This window comes from Carcharhinus amblyrhynchos, chromosome 5, assembly GCF_965287045.1.
Source record: "Carcharhinus amblyrhynchos chromosome 5, sCarAmb.v2.hapA, whole genome shotgun sequence".
Taxonomy (NCBI): domain Eukaryota; kingdom Metazoa; phylum Chordata; class Chondrichthyes; order Carcharhiniformes; family Carcharhinidae; genus Carcharhinus; species Carcharhinus amblyrhynchos.
Genome location: NC_137328.1, coordinates 87,757,311 through 87,781,137, shown reverse-complemented (window position 1 = coordinate 87,781,137; position 23,827 = coordinate 87,757,311). Strand labels below are relative to the sequence as shown.

The 23,827-nt window shown below is 42.5% G+C and overlaps 1 protein-coding gene across 1 annotated transcript in view; it reads right to left on the bottom strand.

Annotated features, from left to right (window-relative positions):
- LOC145343544 (ATP-dependent clpX-like chaperone, mitochondrial) overlaps positions 1–23,827 on the bottom strand; it is a 40,572-nt gene that overhangs the window by 8,857 nt on the left and 7,888 nt on the right. The window contains exons 4-9 of the mRNA XM_080189793.1: positions 22,609–22,732; positions 17,491–17,642; positions 16,195–16,357; positions 12,381–12,533; positions 6,856–7,020; positions 2,235–2,323 (exon numbers count right to left, since the gene is read on the bottom strand). Of these exons, the coding sequence (XP_080045919.1) occupies positions 2,235–2,323; positions 6,856–7,020; positions 12,381–12,533; positions 16,195–16,357; positions 17,491–17,642; positions 22,609–22,732 (846 nt within the window). The remainder of the gene's footprint in view (positions 1–2,234; positions 2,324–6,855; positions 7,021–12,380; positions 12,534–16,194; positions 16,358–17,490; positions 17,643–22,608; positions 22,733–23,827) is intronic.

Here is a 23,827-nt window from a genome sequence, read left to right as displayed (position 1 = left end):
AGATTGCTCTGGTGTTGTCTTCACTGTAAATGGCCCTTCACTTCAAAGGACCTTATTCCTTTATGGGATGTCTTCTAGCAGCACTTATGGGGAGCCACCCTAGTGTTTGCAACCATCTTGTCTCTCTCTTTAGGCGGAGAACACTTTTAAAAAGAATCAGAAATCCTTCATTTGTTGCTGCTGCCAGATAAGTTGCAGCTTAACCCTAGGACACTCACAAAACATCTGTGGACTGAACATAGTGATAATTTACTTCAATGAAGCTGACTGTGTACTCCAGCACCCGGTCAGATGACTATACTACAAAAATGTGCAACATCCAAGGAGGAGTGGTGCCAGTGTCTCTCCATTAAGACAATGTTATCACTCATGTAAACTAGCAAGATTTGTAACTCAAACCTTTAATAATTCACATTATCCACTGAGTAGTGCACAAACACTCAGTTCTAGATAATAATCAACTTGGGTTTCAATGGGATATTACTTGAATTGCAAAAGTCTACCAGCAAATCAAAGACCCAAAATCTTTGCCCAGGAATACTTGATTGTGTGGAATAACAGCAAATTGGGCAAGCTAATGTACACACCAGTGAAGAAACCTGCCGGATTTGCCTGCATTGAAATGAAAAGAACAAAAGCCAATGGGTTATTTTACAGGCATGTGATTCAATGCACCTAGAAAGGAAACACAGGAAAATAGCGAGGGGGCATGGCTTTAAATTAAGGGGGGGTAGTTATAGGACGGATGTCAGGGGTAGGTTCTTTACCCAGAGGGTGGTGAGGGATTGGAATGCCCTGCCTGCTGCTGTTGTAAATGCGCCTAGTTTGGGGGCGTTTAAGAGATCCGTGGATAGGTTTATGGACGAAAAGGGATTGGTTTAGATTAGTGGGTCATTTTTTTTAAACTGGTCGGCGCAACATCGTGGGCCGAAGGGCCTGTTCTGCGCTGTAATGTTCTATGTTCTATGTTCTATGTGCAAGCAACAAAAATTGTGCAATTTAAGTTGTAAAGATTACGCAATCATAATTATCACAAAAGTTATTGTTTCCTATTCACATGCCTCTAAAAACTTTAGGTTGTAGTTACTCCTGCTACTCCACTGTACACAAATATATTAAGGCAAAAAAAGGTTCTGAAACATTATTATTTGTTTTGAAGTGTTTTTAACTGGCCTTATAAATCCAATGGTCTGAGCTTTATTTTTAATCAAGTCCACCCCATCTATTGAAAATCCCTCTCTGCTGTTTCATTAGATATTATGGGCTTATTTTCATGGAAAACAGAAATCTCCACAAACCTTTAAAATGGCAGGAGACATTGATGCATGTGTCCTATCTCCACTTCCAACAGGTTCCATTTTTACTAGCAGGGGAAGGGCAAGAGTCACGAAGGAAGAAAACACAAATTCAAACATGGTCATTTGAACTTAGTTCCAAATTCTAACAGTCCTCATTTTTGCTGGTTTAAGGGCCTTAATCCGAAGTATGGAAGTCTCAAATTGATGAACTATAAATATGTGTGTGGGTAAGGTCTGCTTAGGTGTCCTGATCTAAAGCTTTTTAATTTCCTGTTCCTTATCCATGAGAAAAACAGCCTGAAACTGTCAGTAAGAGTTAAAAAAAAAACACCCTCTGCTAGATTGTTTTTGTTGATAGGCCATCTGTTGTAGGAAAGAAAATAACATTGCCATCTGATCATTAAATTTGCAAAAGAGGTCTTTGTTGACTTCCCTAAGGCTATTCTGTCATTATGAATACTTGGATGGATTTCAAGAGGTATCTCAGCAAAGAATTCGGGTTCACAGTTTGGTTGACAGTTTAAAGAACCTATTACAAGATTAGCTGATTTTGGTCTGGGTTTCTTTGTCTTTATAAGGGATTAACCATGAGGAGATTTAAAGGTTTGAAAGAATTTCATGAATGGGAGATTATTTCACTGTCAAATGTGTAAGAATGAGATCTGTTTTAGATTACTAGAAGTTTTTTATTTCATCTCCACAGGTTCTTGAGGCCTGCCATGGTGGATACTGAGTGAATGGCTACAGAGATAGCATGGAGGCTATGAGGGGGCATGGGTGAGAGTGAGATATGAGTTGTCCTGGAGGTGACAGGGTGCTTTGAAAGAGCATGGGACAGTGATGAGTGAAGGATGAGAACAAGAAGGCCTACCTCACAGCTTTGAAAACAATTGGGATCATGTCCATGAGTAGCAAAAATCCGGCCATATCACTTACTTGCTGCACACCTTCTCCTCCTACGTCACGAAGCTGATGTATGCCTTGAACTGCTCCAATCTTATCCACTTCATCAAGAAACACAATTCCTTACGGATTACAAAATACATAAATAAATATTTAAAAACTGTTTAGTCTCACTATGGAACTCTCTGGTAAATGTATAACAGCCTGCAACACAACATGTGTTGATTATGGCTGCTCTTGTTAATAGGTAATAATGGTGCTCCATGCTGTTCAGGCTCCCTCGGCAGATATTCAGAAATAACATTGCCTAATCATCCAAGGTCAGTCCTTCTGAACATTTCATCATTGCTCAAAACACATCCTTCCCAGAAAGCAGGAACCATAGTTTTGAGCACTAGCTAACAGTGAAGGGTTGCTAGCTGTGCAATAATTATTGCCAACTTATCTGCTAGGTGAGGGAGAGAGGATTCATGAGGGTGAAATGGGAAGGTACAGATAATGAAGGAGACCAGCAGGTGGGGGAAATGTGGGCTATTTTTCAAAGACTTCTTTTATTTCCAATTTCAAATATATTGGGTGACATGAGCCTTGCAGATGTACCGCGATTGCATGAAGCTGAGATCACCTAAATTATCTTACTTTTGAGAGCATAATGAACTTTCAGCCCAGCTTGTGAGTAAGCTCCCATCACCTTGTGAGCTGGCCATCTAACATTGTGGAGGACCCATATACTTACTGTGCTGTAGATACAAAAAAGTGGTTTTGAGCAGTGGCTTTGGTTTCAGTCTGGCAATTGCCTGCTCATTCTGCGCTGGAAGTGTGCAGTGTATCATATTGTTAGGCATCCAGGACATGTGCCAGAAACAGACATTATTCCTCTGCATATGCAAAGAAGGAGCCTAGTGCCTATTTGATGCCAACTTTGCAAAATTTGACTACTGCAGAGGCTGTGGATGCTGCTGTTAGTTTCTTTAGGCACTTGACAGCCAATTGTCAGTCCCCAAAGAAACCACTGCAGTCAGGTTGCCAACTGACCTGAATTGCACTGGAGTTTCCAGGAACTGGAAATAAATTTATAAGACTCTGCTGCACACAGCCCAAGAGAAAAATTGTAGACCTGAATTCTTTGCATGGTGAGGTCCATTTCCCGCCATTCAAAGAGTTGGTAGGGAAGTGGTCCACACTGATGCTGAGTGCCCAGTATCCATTTCATGCTTCAAATGAGGCCTTATCCACTCCAGCAGTAAATTATTGTGCTGTTGGGGTAAGCAGGAACGCAGAATGAATCCTGTCCTTTCAAATTCACCCCAGCACCCCTATCTAAAAACCTACCAGCGAGGGAGCATAAGTGACCCAAGCTGGGAATCACATGTGCTAACCACATTAAAATGTAGCTGTGGAGAAGAAAAAGGCTACTACACGTCCAAGAAAATCTAACTGCATCATGAAAAGTCTGTTTGCTTTCCAATTGCTGCTGGAAGATGGTGAGCCATGATGTTGAAGTAATGGGTAGACCAATAGTGAGAGGTGGCTGCCATGTAATCAATTCTCCAAGAACCCAAACAAATTTGGGAACCCAGTGCTGGAGGATACCACCCTAAATCTAGATTTTTCTCCTTACCCTACTGTCAGATTAAATTAATAGACAACTTTTGCCTGCCAACAATACTACCAATTGCTTCACCTACCCCCCAATTCCCCTCCCCTCACCCAGCTTGGAAACATTGAGTGGGATTTTCTGTTCACTCCCGTGCTGTGTTTTGCAGCAGTGGAAGTGGTCCGCCATTGGGTGGTGTCAGGATTTTCCAGTGCCGCTGCTGTCAACCAGTTTTCCCATTGTTCACACACTCTGCTGCTGGGGAACCTGTGGGGGGAGGGGAGGGGCAGGTGTCACCAGTGGAATCAGAAGATCCTGTCAGCAAGAACGGCGAGAAAACTTCAACCATTGGAACAGGAGTCTGTCTTTTAGCCCCCGAGCCTGTTCTGCCATTCAGTGAGGTTGCGAATGATCTCCAATATAACTCCATTTACCTGCTTTGTATCTCTAAAATCTCAATTTTAGAAGTTTACTGGCTTCTTACATTTAAATCGATATGTAAATAACATCACTCATACCAATCAATGATCTCATGATAAAAATTGTATAACATGGACAGTTTACCAACAACATAATTACAGGCACTTAGCAACAGAGTGAAAATTCACAGGTGGGATTCTCCCAGAAACATCTAAGCATCAAATTTGCATAAAACTGGAGTAAATCCAGATGATTTTCTCAGTGGGATTTTCAAAACGAATCTCCCACACGCTGTGCACTGCGGAGTGTGTTAGCATGACTCACTCAAAAAATAAGTGGGCGGAGAGGCCAGCAGTATGACGCTGAGCGGGCTACTGTGCATGCACCAATGCCTCGTGATTTCTGGCCAGCCCCGTGACTTCCGCATCACTAGCCATGTGACCAAGGCCCCACCACCACCGCCACCATCATCAATCGCTGGCTTCCCGGGCCAGCCTTGACCACTCTCCTCAGCCACCTTGATCTCTCCTCACACTCCCTGGCAGTCCAGACCTCCACTCTCCAATCCCGACGCTCCACCTGCCTGCAGCCCCAATCCCTCCCCCCAGGAGGCCGCCCATCCCTTTCTCCCCCACCTCAACGGCCAGCCTCGATCACTGGCATCCCTCTCTTTCCCACAGCCGAGTGCAGAGTGGCAGCACGGCCACCCCTCCCCCCCACCAATCTTCCCCCCATTCAGCCCTATCCCTTCTGGCCTTTCCCCCATTGTACTCCCCAATGCCCAATGGGCAGTGCCAAGATACCTCCTTGGGGATTGCCACATTGCCCTTGGGCAGTGCCAGGGGTCCAGGCTGGCACTGCCAAGCTGGCAATGTCCAGAGAGGTCCCCCCCTCACTTTCCCTGACCTTCTGGGGAGCCTCCATGGTCCCCTTTCCCTCCAGCAGGATTGGGTCACCAGCTCCCTGCAAGTGGGAACTATTGTAAACCCTGCTGGAGTGAAACACTCCTGGTGTGGGCTGGGGGGTGGTGGGGGTTGGGGGGGGCGGGTGCGGGGAGACAGAATCACAGAACCCTACAGTGCAGGGAGAGGCCATTTGGCCCATCAAGTCTGCACCAAGCACAATCCCACCCCCATATCCCTACATATTATACCCACTAATCCCTCTAACCTACGCATCCCTAGACACTAAGGGGCAATTTCTTAGCATGGCCAATCAACCTAACCCGCACATCTTTGGACTGTGGGAGGAAACCGGAGCACCCGGGTGAAACCCACGCAGACACGAGGAGAACGTGCAAACTCCACACAGACGGTGACCTGAGCCAGGAATCGAAACCAGGGCCCTGGAGCTGTGAAGCAGCAGTGCTAACCACTGTGCTACCGTGCCACCCGGACAGAGGTGTCCAGGTCTCTAGCGGACCTGGAGACCTCTGTCCCAAGCCCGCTAATTGGATGCAAATTCATATTTAAATACATTATACAGCTCCTCACTATTTCTGGTTGAAGCTGACAACTCTGGAAATCTACCCCGCAGAGCCTCGAGGAGGACATGGTGCCCAGCAGGTAGGCTGCGAAACTCTGCTTCAATCTCTTGGACTGGGAGAATCCCCCCCACCCCCAAAACGCTGTTCATGCTTGCCAATATTGATTTCAACTCTAAAAATAAATCCAAATAACCTCTAATATTGCAATTGTTTACATATGACCACCTACTCAGCATCAGCACCACATTATAGCACCGTCCAGGTTGATCTTTTTTTAAAAGAGATATACAGCACACAAGCAGGTCCTTTGGCCCAACTCGTCCTTGCTGACCAGGTTTCCTAAACTGAATTAGTCTCATTTGCCTGCGTTTGGCTCATACCACTCTGAACCTTTCCCATCCATGTACCTGTCCAAATGTATTTTAAATGTTGTAATTGCACCCACCTTTACCACTTCCTCTGGCAGCTCATTCCATATACACAGACCATACCGTGTGAAAAAGTTGCTCTCTGGTTCCTTTTAAATCTTTCCCTCCCACATTAAACTTATGTCCTCTAGACTTGGACTCCCCTACCCTAAGGAAAGGACCTTGGCTAATCACCTTATCTATGCCCCTTCATGATTTTATAAATGTCTATTAGGCCACTCCTCATTGTCCTACACTCCACGGAAAAGAGTCCCAGCCTATCTACTTCTCCTTATAATGCCATCCTTCCAGTCCCGGTAACATCCTTGTCAATCTTTTTTGCACCCTTTCCTGTTTCATAAAATCCTTCCTATAGCATTGTTGGATTAGTTGCATATCTCACCATTTTACCTTTTTATGGGATACATTTCTGCTCATTGATTGTTTAAAATGATAAAAGCAAACTAAACCTGCTCGCAACTGTTCATGATGTGGAGATGCGCAACTGTTCATCACCATAAAATAATGGAGGCCATTGAAAGGAATGAGTTCCAAGTTACTTAATGATTTGTGCCAAAATACAAGTCTCCTGTTGTTATAAAAGACCCTATTACTCTTGCTGTCACCCTCAACAAATCCACAAGAGTATTGACACATTGGAACAAATATAGTAAAACAATAAACACTAATATTCACCGATTGGTCTCATTTGATTGTATTTTTTGACCAAAATAAGAAGGATACCTTGTTGAGCTCTTGCAACATTGAAGTTTGCATTCTGCAGCAGCTTAGCAATGACCGATTCGATGTCTTCACCAACATATCCTGCTTGCGTTAGGCTTGTACAATCACAGATAGCAAATGGTACATCCAAGCACTTAGCCAAGCTCTGGGCTAACAATGTTTTCCCTATGAAAATAAAATGGATTATTGGTTTTGAAATAAAATTGTATTGTTGTGAGGCCCTTGCTTCATATAGAAAATGATTTTTGAATTTACTGGCCAAAAACCCCTAACTGATTCTTTTTTAAGATTAAAGCCACATTTCAGTGATTCGCAATCATTACCACAGATGGCTACATCATTGGCATGTAAATTTGCATCATTGTATCTTCTGTCTTCCGAAAAACATTAAAATGGGGGAAACCTATCTATAAAGCTGCACCAGGAACAATACTCAATTGGGTGGAGACAAATTCTAGACATAATCACTTGGACAATAGAACCCTAACTGAGAAATAAATTTCAAGCTATGATCTAATCAAGTTATAATTGGAATGATCATATTAGGATCACTGAGCAGTTGGTGAATGTCAAAATCCAATCCTTTATGTGTTTAAGCACTTGATTTCTTTGCAAAACAGTTAAAGACAGAAGCAATTGAGACACTGAAAGAAGACCAAATGATTTCTTCTCTCCTTCTTTCTCTCTCTCTCCCTCCGCCCAACTTGTAGGTTTTTAACTATGAATGTTCAGTTAACAACGTGTGCTTAGCCAAATATGAGAGAGGCTGAATAAACTAGGCTTGTACTCGTTAGAGTTTAGAAGAATGAGGGGAGATCTCATTGAGACGTATAAGATGATGAATGGGATGGATAGGATAGAGGTGGAGAGACTCTTCCTGCTCAAAAAAGACAGTAGGACTAGGGGGCACAGCCTCAAGATAAAGGGGAGGCGGTTTAGAACGGAGTTGAGGAGGAACTTCTTCACTCAAAGGGTGGTGAATCTCTGGAATTCTCTGCCCGTTGAAGTGGTGGAGGCTGCCTCGCTAAATATTTTTAAGACACGGGTTGATGGGTTCTTGATAAGAGAGGGGATTAAGGGTTATGGGGAGAGGGCGGGAAAGTGGAACTGAGCCACGACAGATCAGCCATGATCTTATTGAATGGCGGGGCAGGCTCGAAGGGCTAGATGGCCTACTCCTGCTCCTATTTCTTATGTTCTTATGTTCTTATTATGTTCTTAAATGCCTCAGATAGAGATTTTTAAAAGAACCCAACCCAGTGCTGCTGCCACCAGAAGAACAGATAAACTCATCCATCGATATAATTAAAACACGTCCCCAAATTCATCAGCGACATCATTACTGAGTATTTTAAATATTCATACCAAATTTCTCTATCCATCATTCTAACAAATGCACTGACCTATGATGTGAAATTTTGCCAACAAATGGCAGAGCGTCGGTTCCAGCACAAAAAAAGGAGTGTTTCCTGCTGACGGCATGATTTTGGGTCGAATCTTATGCCTAATTAATCAATAATTTTTATGCCCACAGATATCACATCACACTTGCAGCATGTTCCAACTGATTTGCCCGTCCAAGAAAGACTTACTGTTGCAAGTACTGGGGAGCTCCATGTAAATGGCTCCCCAGCACTTGTTCCACAATGACTCAGGGGACAGCAGTCAAGGAGCCCACACCATGCCTTTCAGAGAGGACCCTCACCAAGAAGCTGCATGGAGTGGAGCAGAGCCAGGACCCACTCTACCCCTACTCCATGAGACAGCCTTCCAGCAGGGTCACCACCCTCGCCTGGGATAATATATAAGTGCACTGCTTGGCCTTTTGGCGAAGATCAAGTGTAGTATTGACATGCTGCGCTTGGTTGAAGTCATTAGCTTCATTTGAAGCAAATTTTTAAAGTGGCATCTCGGCCTTTTGGCTAAGGTGCAAATGAGATCAAGCCTTGGAGGAGGAGCTACACCTACTCCAATCAGCTTGGATCATGTAGATCAAGCCCAAGATAGGAGATGAGAGCTCTGTCTTGTCAGCTTGGATTGGGAATGTCTCAACTTGTTGGGACTCTGAATTGGCTTTAATTTGACTTGATTGGATCGGAATAAAGTAAACAAAAAAAAAAATTGCTTCTTGGCCTTTTGGTTAAGATCAAGTGTGGTATTGACATGCTGCACTTGGTTGAAGTCATTAGGTTACATTTCAGCTTCATTTGAAGCAATTTTTTAAAGTGGCATCTCGGCCATTTGGCTAAGATGCAAATGAGATCAAGCCTTGGAGGAGGAGCTACACCTACTCCAATCAGCTTGGAACATGTAGATCAAGCCCAAGACAGGAGGTGAGAGCCCTGTCTTGTCAGCTTGGATCAGGAATGTCCCAACTTGGGACTCTGAATTGGATTTGATTTGATTGGATTGGATTGGAATAAAGTTTTAAAAAATAGGCACCAAGACCTGGCTTGGCTGGTGGTGAGAAGGGCACTCCCTGTCAGATCCTTTATGCACGCTCGAAGTCTCAACATCACCACACGCTGCCCTCAAAGTGGCTGGGAGGCTGATGAGACGGTCACACACCTCCTTGTGGAATGTGCCTTTGCAAAGAAGGTCTGGAGTGAGACGTAGTGGTATTTGTCGAGATTCATCCCGAGCAGCTCGGTGACTCAGGACTCTGTGCTCTACAGGCTGTTTCCGGGGACGCACACCGAGACAAATAGCAACTGCTGCTGGAAGGTCATCAACTCAGTGAAGGACACACTTTGGTCCACCCGAAACTTGCTGATCTTCCAGTTGGAAGAACTGTCCTCGACTGAGTGTTGCAGACTGGCACATTCCAAGGTCCAGGGCTACGTGCTGAGGGATGCGCTGAAGCTTGGGGCAGCCGTCGCAAAGGCACAATGGGGAAAGGCCACACTATAAGGTCTTTTAACGGAGGCAGACCGAGGTCCCGGGAACTGCAGAATACCCTCGACCTGTGTAACTGTGTGCCAATCTGAGCAATGACAGCACACAGTAAATTTTGAGGTATGTATATAGTTTTAAGTTTTGAAATGTAATGACTGTAATTTGTATAGGACTGTAAAATTGTTTTTATTCTGCACTGTTTGCAATTTATAGATATGTAGATTTGTATTGGTTTAATTGAGATTTTTATGAATAAAGTATATTTTTGAAATAAAAAAAGCGATTAAGAAGGAGAAAATAGAGTATGAAAGTAAGCTAGCGGAGAACATAAGAACTGACTGTAAAAATTTCTATTGAACCATAGAATCACTACAATGAAAAAAGAGGCCATTTGGCCCATCAAGTCTGCACTGACTATTTGAAAGAGCATGCCACCCAGGCCTCCTCTCTGCCCTATCCCTGTAACTCTGAGTTTACCAAGGTGAATTGACCTAAGCTGTACATCTTTGGACTATGGATATGTAAAGGGAAAAAGATTGACAAAAACCGAATGTAGGCTCCTTACAGTCAGAAAGGAGGGAATTCACAACTGGTTACTAGGCTGATTTCAGGGATGAAAGGATTGTCATATGAGGGGAGACTAAGTCAGTTTGATTATATTTATTGGAGTTTGGAAAAGTGAGATGAGAACTCTTAGAAACTTATAAAATTCTAACAGGATTAGACAGTGTAAATTTGGAAAGAATGTTCCCAATGTAGGGGGATCCCAGAACTAGGAGTCAGAGTTTGAGGATAAGGATAAGTCCTTTTATGGGATTGGGATGAGGAGAAATCTCTTCATCCAGAGAGTGGTGAAACTGTGGAATTCACAACCATAGAAACATTGTGTGACTTCAAGAAGGATTTAGATATAGCTCTTGGGGTTAAAGGGATCAAGGATTATGTGGGGAAGGGGGATTCTGATAATCAGCCATGATGAAAATGAATGGCAGAGCAGGGTCAAAGGGCTGAATGGCTTATTCCTGCTTCTATTTTCTATGTTAATTGGCCACTTTCTTAAGTACTCTGGGATGAAGATTATCAGGCCTTGGAGTTGTATCCACCTTCCACCCCATTGATTTCCCCAAAGCCATTTCTCTACTAACACTAATTTCCCTCAGCTTCTCAGTATAACTTGTTTCTCAGAACTTCCGGTATATTATTCATGTCTTCCTTTGCAAAGACAAAAGGGAAATATGAATTTAGTTCCTTCTGTATCCCCTGTAATGCACTGATACCAGGGGCTTCTCTTGCAGGCCGAACAGCGAAGCAGACCAGATCATCCTCACACCCCTGGAAGCACAAGGCTCAAGCAGCTCAGTGCAGAAGAAGGCCATTTGGTCTATTGAATCTGCACTGACTCTCTGACAGAGCATCTTACCCATACTTTATCCCTGCAACCCTATGCATTTACTTCACTAAATCCATAACCAACATATCTTGGGACGCTAAGGGGCATTTTATCGTGGCCAGCTCACCTAACCTGCACATCTTTAGACAAATGCCTTAGTTAACTTGAAGAACAAGGGAGGATCATAGGAGCGTGTTAGTGCATTCGTTACTAACATTACACAATTCCAATTTCACCTATTGTGCTTCTGCCAAAGAAATGCAAGTAACAGGATTTAATTTCAGTCCTGGTATAGAACTGAACATAGCATATTGGCAGGGATTATGATTCTTGTTGATTCCAACATTCACTTCTGAATCTGAAGCTTGTAAGTTTAGGCACCATCCTTTGAGCAATAAATAATTAGGCTGATATTCCAGGGAATGCTGTATTTTGGGAAATACTTGGCTTCAGATGAACACCAAAATTCTTCAGACCCATCCACCATGGAATTGGAGCGGATGAGGGGGTACAATGCAAATGTCTGTTGTTCTTGTGCAGGATTTTCTGGTCTCACTAGAGTGAGGCTGTAAAATCTCATCCGGAATGTTAAATGGAGGCACTGGCCAGGACATTCTGTGCAACTCATCCATTTTGCAGCAGCAGAAGTGGCCTGCCATTGGTTGCTGGTGGGATCTTCCGGTTCCACTGTTGTCTGTGGTGTTTCCCATTGAATGTACTTCTCACTGCCAGGAAATCCATGGTGGGGTGCACCATCGGCGAGTTCCTGCCTGTGTGAATGATTGGAAAGCTCCAACCACTGTTTTCCAATGATTCAGGTTTTCATGTTTGGGATAGCATCCCAACATGAAACAAATGTTTCATGCAAAGATTTCATAACATAATTCAAAGTACAGCAAAAAATTCTTCCTGAGTCCTAGACAACATTCCTCCCTCAACTAATACCATCAAAAGCAGATTAATGGACCATTGAGCTCAATGCTGTTTTGGGATGTTGCCCTGTGCATAATGGCTGTTGTGCTTACATTATAGACAATTAACTGGGCGTGAAGCTTTTGGGTTGTACTGAGAGACCATATAAATGGTACCATAAAAATGCACATTTTTCAATGTGTATGCAAATTCATTCTTACCCAGACTTGATATGAACCCCTTCATACTATAGTGAGCCACTGAAGCAAGATGACATGAAAATGATACAATAGTTGGATTTGTGTTTCTAATCTGACTGAAACTTCACCTGAGCCTGTGGGTCCAAGCAGAATGATGTTACTTTTGTCTAAATGAAGAGTGTCATCATCAGAATCAAAGTTCTTTTGGAAACTTCTCTTCGGTAATGGCTGTTGTGAAAAATAAGATGAAGGTGGAATCAATCCTGTTAGTTGAAGCAGCTCTGTTGGAAAAATATAGATGAACATCTTAAAAAGTGTTATTTTATAATGTCACTTTTTCTTTTTGTGGTATTCTATCTTATAATGAAACTATAAATGGAAGTAATCCTGCCTTATTTAGCCTAGCTTTACATTATTGATAAGTCTTTTTAAATAAGCAAATTTCTCTAAATAATAGCATACAAACCACATTCAACATTCCCCTGCCCTCTCCCAATGCCTAGAAGATGAAAATGTACAGCTTTTGAGCTGGAATCTTAGGAATAGTGAGAATTTGATGAAGTAACAGCTATTTATAGATCTCACTCTATCTTAATCCATGACACTTTATGCACATCACACTTATTCTTATATTTTGTGCAAATTATATTTTGAACTGGTGATGGCTCGTTGGCTCACATTTTGATCCATGACCTGAAATGTAATGTGCACCAATGTGATGAATGAAACTTTTTAAATTAAACTCCTCAAGCTTTCTGAAGTTTTAAAAATACTCTCCTTATCTTTCCACTTTTTCTGGAATGACTATTCTGGAATGGTTTCACAGAAATAAGCAGGCCTTTTATCATACCCAGGAAGGCGGCATAGTAGCACACTTGGGCAGCATAGTGGCACAGTGGTTAGCACTGCTGCCTCACAGTGCCAGAGTCCCAGGTTCAGTTCCGGCCTTGGGTCACTGTCTGTGTGGAGTTTACACATTCTCCCTATGCCTGCGTGGGTTTCCCCTGGTTGCTCCAGTTTCCTCTCATAGTCCAAAGATGTGCGGGTTAGGCGGATTGGCCACGCTAAATTGACCCTAGTGTCGGGGGATTAGCAGAGTGAATAATGGGGTTGTGGGGATGGGGCCTGGGTGGGATTGTGGTCGGTACAGACTTGATGGACTGAATGGCCTCCTTCTGTACTGTAGGGTTTCTATGATTCTATGAAGATATCCTTCACAAAACGGTAGGGATTGTGACTGTTGGCAAAGCTATTACTTCTGTCAGCCCCAAACCTGTCCTCACTTGATTTCTAAGAACACAGAGTTGGGACAGGGAGAGAGTGGATGAATAACCCATCAAAGCGGGCACCGGAAATGTAGTATGCCATTACCCCATGCTTACCATTGCATTGCAGGTCTGCTAGATCATGCGATCAATGTATGCATTCAGTGCTATCTACACTGTTCATTCACAGTATGCATTCAGCAGGAGGCCCAATTTCATAAGTTATTTTGTGCTCAATAGAGGTAGCTTGCCTGTCATAAACAGTTTTGGCTGAAGTAAGTGGTGGAAGTCCTATGTGAACTGAGTCAATGGTTTAATGCTTTAATGCTTTATAGAATGTCTCAAAATGAAATAGAGCAAGATTTTCTGTTGCTGCATTGGGGATCTTGATGCAAAAGGTGAAATATAAAGAATATTCTATTTTCACAAATGGGCAGGGTAGACTCAAAGTAGAGTCATCAAGGTTTACAGCATGGAAACTGAACCTTCGGCTCAATTTGCCATGCCACCCCTTCTTTTAACCTGCTAAATTAGTTCCAATTGCTCACATTTGGCCCATATCCCTCTATACCCATCTTACCCATGTAACGTCTAAATGCTTTTTAAAAGTCAAAATTGCGCAAAGAACAAAGAACAAAATCAGCCCGGGAAACAGGCCCTTCGGCCCAACGAGCCCGCGCCGCCATCTCAAAAGCACCAGTCCACCTCTCTACCCATGACCCCTATCTAATGTTTTATGGCCATCCAGATTGAGGGAAACTGTCTCTACTGCAATCTCTGGCAGCTTGTTCCAGACACTCACCATCTTCTGTATGAAAAATTTCGCCTCTGGATCCTTTTGTATCTCTTCCCTCTCACATTAAACCTATACCCTCTGGTTTTAGACTCCCCTACCTTTGAGAAAAGATGTTGACTATCTAGCTGATCTATGCCCCTCATCATTTTATAGATCATCCTCTAGATCTCTTAAGCTTCAGGGAAAAAAGCCCAAGTCTATCAAGCATCTCCTTATTACTCAAACCATCAAATTTTGGTACCATCCTAGTGAATCTTTTCTGCATTCTTTCTGGTTTAATAATATCATTCCTATAATAGGATGACCAGAACTGTATACAGTAGTGAGACGAAGTACTGAAAGAGGTCAACACCAAGAGATCCAGAACATGAAAAACAACTGGAAGATGTTTAATGATCTCATGTGTTTCAATGAGTTCAATCTTCAAACAGCATATCCTACCAGCTGCACCACTAACTTAATCATCTATTCAATTCAATTCAATACATCTCCATCACTCACCTACCAACAATATCTGTCAATCAAGATTCATAGCTTACATTTACATATGTTCCACTGCACTCTGACACATTTAGCACTGTTGTATGCCTTCTACTCTCAACTCATTGCTGTCACATACCTGCAGCTATTCAACAATGAAAGCCATATCACCCAAGCATAAATGCAAGACACTCACTGCCACACTTTACACGACTTGCAGGGCACTAGCTGATGTGGAAGCGGTGGGTTTAAATCACCTGTTAATTGAAATCAAAATGTGTTGTGATATGTCCGTTTTGCATGCTACAAGTAGTCATTAGGTGTGTTTTCACACACAAACCAGTTTACGAAGCAGACATGTCACATTGCGCCATTTTGAGACATTGAATGACTGCATAGTGCCTATAAAAGATGGATGCGACGTGATATAATGTAACCCCAAACACACTTCCAACAGGAATGAATTTTAAAGCAATCAGGAGAGCTCCTCATAACTGATTTTGTTCCCTACCCCTTCACTTAACCTTTACTGCCACTCCAGCGTAAAGAAGACATCGGCATGCTTGGTTTCATCCATCGGAACATTGAATACAAGAGTTGGAAAGTCTTGTTGAAGTTGCACAAGACATTGGTAAGGCCATACTTGGAATACTGTGTGCAATTCTGGTCACCCTATTATAGAAAGGATATTATTAAACTAGAACGAGTTCAGAAAAGATTTAGTAGGATGCTACTGGGACTTGATGGTTTGAGTTATAAGCAGAGGCTGGATAGACTGGGACCTTTTTCTCTGGAGTGTAGGAGGCTGAGGGTTGATCTTATAGAGGTCTATAAAATAATGAGGGGTAGAGATCAGCTCAATAGTCAATACCTTTTCCCAAAGGTAGGGGAGTCTAAAACTAGAAGGCATAGTTTTAAGGTGAGAGGGGAGAGATACAGAAGTGTCCAGAGGGGCAATTTTTTCACACATAGGGTGGTGAGTGTCTGGAACAAGCTGCCAGGGTTTATAGTAGAGGCCGATACAATTTTGTCTTTTAAAAAGCATTTAGATAATTACAGGGGTATGATGGGTATAGAGAGATATGGGCCAAATGTGGGATTAGCTTAGAAGTTTTAAAAAAGGGGTGGCATGGACAAGTTGGGTGGAAGGGCCTGTTTCCATGCTGTAAACCTCTATGACTCTGATTCTATGACTATGATTCCAGCTGAAATGAGCTAATTTCAGAGATTGAATCAATTTTCCTTTTCCATTGCGACTGAAAGGTTTTTGTTTATTTTAATGCCTCAAACCAACTTTGATTCAAAGTTGTTGACTTTACTGGAGTCATCTAAGTTCCCAAATAATAGCAATTTGAGCCAGAAACATTTTAAAATGGTACAGATCAAAATCTCCAAACTTACCTTTTGAAGTATGGGAGTAACCATCACCGTAAACCTCCGTCTGCTGTGAGACTTCAGAAGGAATATTGCTGTTAAGTCGTTTATAGTGATTGTAGACAGCCACTGAGAGAACTTTCTTAGCGTGGTGTTGACCAATAACATATTGATCCAAAAATCTATGGAGCTGAAGCCAAAGACATATAACAAATTTCCACAATTTATAAAGTACTTAGGTCATGAAATTGATTTTCAAACAGTTACTTTAATTGAAAGCTGGGCTCAGATGCTACTAGATTCATTGAGAAACGGGTTCACCAATGTCCTTTAGAGAAAGAAATCTGCCATCTTCACCCAGTCTGGCCTACATCTGACTCTAGAGCCACAGCAATGTGGTTGACTCTCAACTGACCTCTAAAGGCAATTAGGGCAGGGCAATAAATGCTGGGCCAGCCAGCGATGCCTGTGTTCCATGAATGAATCAAAAAAGCCCAGAGAGACCTGATGCTGGAGACCTAACTGCCTAACAGCCAGCAGCTTCTCAGTTGGCCTGGCAATGGTCTGGACATGAGACAAAAATTGTTAATTGAATTTCTCATTTTACAAATGCAAAACAGCTCCCCAAAATCCTCCGCCAACACTCTCTCCCATCTCCTTGTAAATATTGGGGCTGCGATTTGCCATAGCAGAAGCCCTTGAAGTAATGCAATTTTAAATCAGATATTGAAGGTTCAAAATCGTTGGTGCATTATCCCACAATTACCACCAATAGGAAACATATCTAAATCTAAACGTGATCCTGAAACTCTGATAGAGATTAAGATAGAAGACTGGCAGAAACTCTTGGAGAACAGTACAGACATTTTCACCTTTTGTTATATTGCACAAAATTTGTGCCAGCGCTCCCAATAATTATGGGGAAGGTGAGAGGGAGAAGAGGGGCAACTGGGAATGATGAAAATGTCAGAAAAGCAGAGATCCATTTGAATTTAATGGCTATCTAGCTGCCAGGTGAAAACACATGCAGTACAGGCGGCAGGCTGGGACCACTGGTATTGAGAAGCTCAGGAGTCAGTGAAGAGAATGTGTTTCCCCACTTTTAGTTTCCTACCTAACATGGGCAGAGTGGGGGTGTTTAAAATTGCTTCCATTATCTCCCTCAATCACCATTAGTTGGCTTCCCACTTTGGAATCGTGCAAATGTCAGGAGCGAGTAGACAGCTGAAATATTAGTTAAATTTAAACAACACCAGTCTAAAGCTAACTTGGCAGAGAGTCAAACTTCAAAGAAGTATCAGCAAAAGAAAGTATGCACATTACTTCTTTTGGTGTTGGTAGATTCACTTGACATTCACTTTGACCAGCTGTATGCCACAGCTCTACATCTTTGTAGCTGTTTGCAGAGGGTTTTTTTGACTCCATCATCAAAAAGAAGTGTTGGCATTTTTGGCATTTTACAAATGGCGTGGAATCTAGGAAAAAAGAAAACTTCTTTAATGTTATATGCAAAGGCATGGATTTCTAAGTCCGAGATGAAGTAATAGCGCTCAACACTGACCCTTGAAGGAAGATACCATAAAGATCTAACAAGCACTATAGAACACATTTTCATGTCTCCAACGTCAGTTTGAATCTGGTGCTTAGTCAAGGGAATCTCCAGGCATCCAGTAACAACGATGTCACCAATAATGACGTGCAATTAGCTAATTATAATCAAAGTATTCTCACACAGCAAACAAGAAAGTAAAATCGTAAAATCATAAAATCCTTACATTGCTGAATACATTTGTACTGAATCTCCAATGGAGCATCTAATTCAGGTCCTCCCCTCCACCTTTTTGTTTTAAGTTTTATTTATTAGTGTCAACAGTAGGCTTACATTAACAATGCAATGAAGTTAATGTGAAAATCCATTAGTCGCCACTCTCAGGCTAGTATTCGGGTGTACTGAGGGAGAATTTAGCATGGCTAATGCACCTAATCAGCACATCTTTTGGATGTATCCTCATAACCCCAGGAATTTACTCTGTGAATTCCTATGTATGTTGGGACAGTAAAGGGCAATTTAGCTTGACCAATCCATCTAATCTGCACATCTTTGGACTGTGGGAAGAAACAACCCACATAGACATGGGGAGAATGTGCAAACTCCACATTAAAATGCATGGCGTTTTTTCCACTGGTATTTTTATAGAGAGCAAAATAAATGATGGGGATACACACATGGGAATAAGTTAGAAGCTAAAATATTATAAAAGATATTTATAAACATGTCAATTTGATCATAATGGAGAAATTTGACATTCCACAATTTAAAAATCAGGTTTTTAAGGGCTAGTGAGGCTTTTCAGTAGTAATTGTAAACTTAGTACACCACCAGAAGTTCAGTCACACCACAATCAATAAAGTGTTACTTTATCAAGGGTTTTTATAGTGATAGTACTGGTGTAAAATTTCTTGTCATTTCAGTGATGTGGAAATGGGACATTTAGAAATTATAAATGGGATTAGGTAAAGTAAACATGGATTAATGAAATGGAAATCATATTTGAGCTTTTGGAGTATTTAACTAATGGAATAGTGCAGAGAGAATCAGTGGGTGTGATGTATTTAGTTCTTCAGAAAGATTTTGATAAAACCCAGTGTGAAAAATTAAAGTGCATGGGATTGAGGGTAATATACTGGCATGGATCGAGGTCTGCATATTGATTGGGCAAATCAAATTAGTCACAATACCGTAGAGGAGGAATTCCTGGAGTGCATATGGGATGATTTTCTAGGCCAATCCTCAACAAGAGAATAGGCCAAACCAGAATGGGTATTGTGTAATGAGAAAGAAATAATTGGCAATCTAGTGTGAGACCCTGAAGGGATGAGCAATCCTAATATGATAAAACTCTTCAGTGGAGAGTGACGCAGTTGATTCTGAGACTAGAGTCCTGAATTTCAATAAAGGAAACAACATTGGTATGAGGCATGTGTTGCCTATGGTGGATTAGGAAATGTTACTTTAGGGGATGATGGTGGGTTAGGCAATGGCAAACACAAGGACTATATGGGTGAACTGCAACAATTGTTTATTCCTGTCTGGCGCAGAAGTAAAATGGAAAAGGTGGTCAAACCATGGCTTACAAGGGAAATTAGAAATAGTAATAGATCCAAGGGTGCGGCATACAAATTGGCCAGAAAAAAACCGTGGACCTGAAGATTCAGAGGAGTTTAGAATTCAGCAAAGGGAGACCAAAGGATTGATTACAAAGAGGAAAACAGAGTACAAAAGTAAGGTTGTGAGGAATATTAAAACTGACTGTAAAAGTTTTGATAGGTACTTGAAGAGACAAAGACTGATGAAGACAAATGATGGTCCCTTGCAGTCAGAAACAGGGACATTTATAAAGGGGAGCAAAGAAATATATATTTTGGTTCTGTTTTCACAAAGGAGGACACAAATAGCATATCACAAATGTTGGGGAACACAGGGTTTGTTGAGAGGGAGGAACTATCTTAAATCAGTATGAGTAGAAAAATGGTGTTGGGGAAACTGATGAGATTGAAGGCCAATACATCCCCAGAGTCTGATAATCTGTATTCCAGAGTACTTAAAGGAGTGGCCCTCGAAATACTGGATGCACTTGGTGGTCATATTATAAGATTTTATAGGCTCTGGAACAGTTCTCACAGATTTGCCCTAGAAATAGTGGATGCATTATTGGTCATATTACAAAATTCTATTGACTCTGGAATAGTTTCTACAGATTGGTGTGTAGCTAATGTAACCCCACTATTAAAAAGGGAGGTAGAGAGAAAATGGGAAATTATGGACTTGTCAGCCTGACATTGGTGGTGGGGAAAATTCTAATCCATTATCAAAGATAAAGATAGCAGCCCACTTGGAAAACAGTGGCGGAATTGGACAAAGTCAGCATGAATTTACGCAAGGGAAAGCATGCTTGACCAATCTATTGGAATCCTTCAAAGATGTAACTAGGTTGTTGATGAGGGACAGCCAGTGGATATGATCCGTTTGGACTTTCAGAAGGCTTCTGACAAAGTACCACATAAGAGATTAATGTGTCAAATTAAAGCACATGGAATTTGGGGGAATGTGTTGAAATGGATAGAAAATTCATTGGCAGACAGGAAACAAAGAATAGAAATAAACAGGTCTTTTTCCAAATGGCAAGCTGTGACTGGTGGGGTACTGCAAGAATTAGTGCAAGGATTCCAGCTATTCACAATATACATTAATGATATAGATGAGGGAAATAATATCTTCAAATTTGCAGATGGTGCAAGGCTGGGTGGGAGTGTGAACTGTGAGAAGGATGCAGAGATGTTTCAGTGTGATCTGAATAAAGCTGAATGAGTGGGCAAATATATGGCAGTGCAGTAAATGTGGATAAACATAAGGTTATCGATTTTGGCAACAAAAACAGGAAGGCAGTTTATTATATAAATGGCTATAAATTGAGAGGGGAATGTGCAATAAGACCTGCGTGTCCTCATACACCAGTCCCTGAAGGTAAGCATGCTGGTGTAGCAAGCTGTAAAGAAGAAAAATGGTGTGTTGCTCTTAAGTACAGGAGCAGGGATGCCTTGAATCATTTATACAGGGGCTTGGTGAGGCCGCACCTGAAACATTGGTCACGATTCTCCCAAAAGTGTTGAATTAGCCGGAGAACTGTTCTAAATCCCGACTGTTCTGTCAGTTCAGCTTCTCACCTGAATCTCCACATTGTGTGCAATGCAGAGAGCCTATTTGTAAATCTCATTAAAAGCTCAGTGGGGCCTATTCGTGCCGGAGTCTGACACTTTTGGAACTCTGCGCACGTGGTGTGGTCCCAATCTGTCAGACTCCCCGTTTGCTGGTCAGCTCGATTGCTGGCTAGCCTAGGACCATCGTAGTGCTGCCCCTCTAACCCGCACCCCCCCCCCCCCCCCCCCCACAGCTCAATCATGCCCCCCACAGCAATTCCTGAGCCAGCCTTGACTCCCCCAACCCCGGGTGCCGCCCCAATGCCCAGCCACCCCCCTTCAGTGGTAATTCCCCCACCCCAATAGATCCCCCCATCTGCCGAGCCCCCCCTCTCTCCACCGGGTCAGAACCCCCCCCAAAGGCAACCTCTCTCCTCCCCAACCCACCCCAATCACTACCCTCCCTCATCCAAGACTGATCCTATCTGCAGAGTGCAGCATGACCCCATTCCCCCACCAATCATCCCTAGGTCCCACCCACCAAAGGTCCCACCCCTTGGCACTGCCTGATGGGCAATGCCAAGGTGCCCCCTGAGCATGGGCATTTTGTCCCTTGAGCATTTAAGGTGGTAGTTGGAGTGTAACATGCAGAAGTGCAAGGCTTTTCCCGTGATCAAGGACTCTAGAGCAGGAATCCAGCCCCCAGAGCTGTTGCCCAATCAGGTGGGGCTGGCAGCTGTGCACTCCTCTGTGGTGGCAAGGAGGTGCTAATAGCTGCCATCAGCATGCACGCACTGGAGCCCCAGGATCACCCAGGATTCAAGCCACAGGTAAGTGATTGCAGGGTGGAGGTTGCAGGATGGAGAAGGGTTGGCAGTAAAGGCAGAGGTTAGCAGACAGGTTAGTTGTCACTGGACCTCCCCTTTCCTAATGCTGAGTCCCTTGATCAGCTTTTCTGAGGCAGTGGGAAGTGTAGACAAACTCTACAGCTGTTCTGAATTCTGGACTAGGCACCATTCGCAGTCTTTTGTAGTTTCTTACAGTCTTGGGCAGAGTAGGAGCTATACCAAGCTGTGATACAACCAGAAAGAGTGCTTTCTATGGTGCATCTGTAAAAGTTGGTTAGAGTCATGGCAGACATGTCAGAATTTCTCTGAAACAGCTGTGACTATACATAAAGTAGACAAAAGGACAAAGACGGTAACTTTTATAACCACAAGAGAGTCTCAAGCCACTGCTCCAGAAAGCAGTTACTGGCCATCAAGGACTTTGAATATGTGCTTCATTAACATTCAGATAGTATATTAGGTTGACATTACTTACTAGTATTCGGATATTGTAATTAGGCAAGTGTATTGATGCTGTAACTGGTTAACAGAAATCATATATATCAAGTGTCATAAGCAGGAATATTGATTGTAACAGGTTACAGGGATTTTAAAACAATTGTTAGACTCTGATTTGCATTGGCAATGGGCCTGATGCCAGGTTCGGGCATGCATCCTGGGTATCAAATGAGTGTCCCTCACCAATATGGTGTGTGGTGCACACCCAGCATGGCATGACTATGTGTATGCCAAAGGCCTTATGGGAGCTGCAGGTACTCATTTTACCCCTGTAAACTTACTTTTCTTCTGACCAGATCCTACATCAATTTTCGGAGTAATCTGTGCTGAAATCTCATATTTGCAGTAATGATAGTGCAGTAGGCCTAACCATGCAAACCACTAAGCTTAGACTTACAGGCAATTGCCTCCATATGCATACTTTCACTTCCACATTTTGGACAACGTAACAGATCATCTCTTTTCCCAAAGGACTTTCTTAGGTGTTGATACGTTATCTTCATTTCATTTCTCTGAGTGGTCTGTGAAAACACAAATTAGCTTCAATTTTAACTTAAAACAGGCATGAGATGAGCATAGGAAAAGGCAGATTTTAATTCCTGGGCCAACTGAAGATCTGACTTCCTGACCATGTTGAGAGTTGAGCAATATCACACACAATTTCCAACGCCTATTTAAAATGGGTCTGCATCTCCTAAAGGGAGCGTGCAATTCCTCTTTTCATTTTTAGTGGAAGAATACTTCAAAAAATTTGGCACTACAGATGGGCGGAAAGACTTAGTTAGAGGAACTGACAGAACCAGTGCCATCAGCATTACACTCAGGACCTGATTTCAATGTACAAAGAGATTCAATGACCTCATAAGAGCAGCAAGGGTTGGTATAGCCAACTGTCCCAACAGAACTGGAAAAAAACTGGTTTTATCTCCGCTTCCCCCACCAGTCTCAACAATTACTTCCCCACCATCTCACCTTTCAACACACACATTTCTTTTGCATTCATCACCTGCTATTTTCATTCAGTTTTACTTCTATGCATCTCAACATATTCACTATATGCACAAGCCACAAGTTCCCCTATTTGCCTTTTTAACCCATTCACTACCTCACTGTCTCTTTCTGCAGGATAAGGTCATGCAGGATATCAAATAGATGGAGAAATTTCCAACATCTTCAGATTTACAAATGTAAGAGGTCCTGAATGTGATTGGTGTAGGTAGGCAGGCCAATAGGAATCAGGACGGAGAATCTGGTAGTGTACGTAATCAAAATGTCTACGTATTGTATTCCTTCACTGAATTGAACACAACTGCAATCCATATTCTCAAGACTGCTATCTATTTATGTTTTCTGTCCTTTTTTTGCTTCTGGGAGGGGGTTGGGGGGTGGAGGGGGGGTTGGAATGGTGGTATACAGCTCACCAAACTATAGGTGGTAATAGGGACAACATAGGAACATAGGAATTAGGAGGCAGAGTAGGCAATTCAGCCCTTTGAGCCCACTCCAACATTCTAAATGATCATGACCAATTCCCATCTCATCCTAACTCCACTTTCCTGCCTTTCCTCATTGCCCTTTATCCTGCTTTTGATCAAATATTTCTTTCTTTCTTGAAT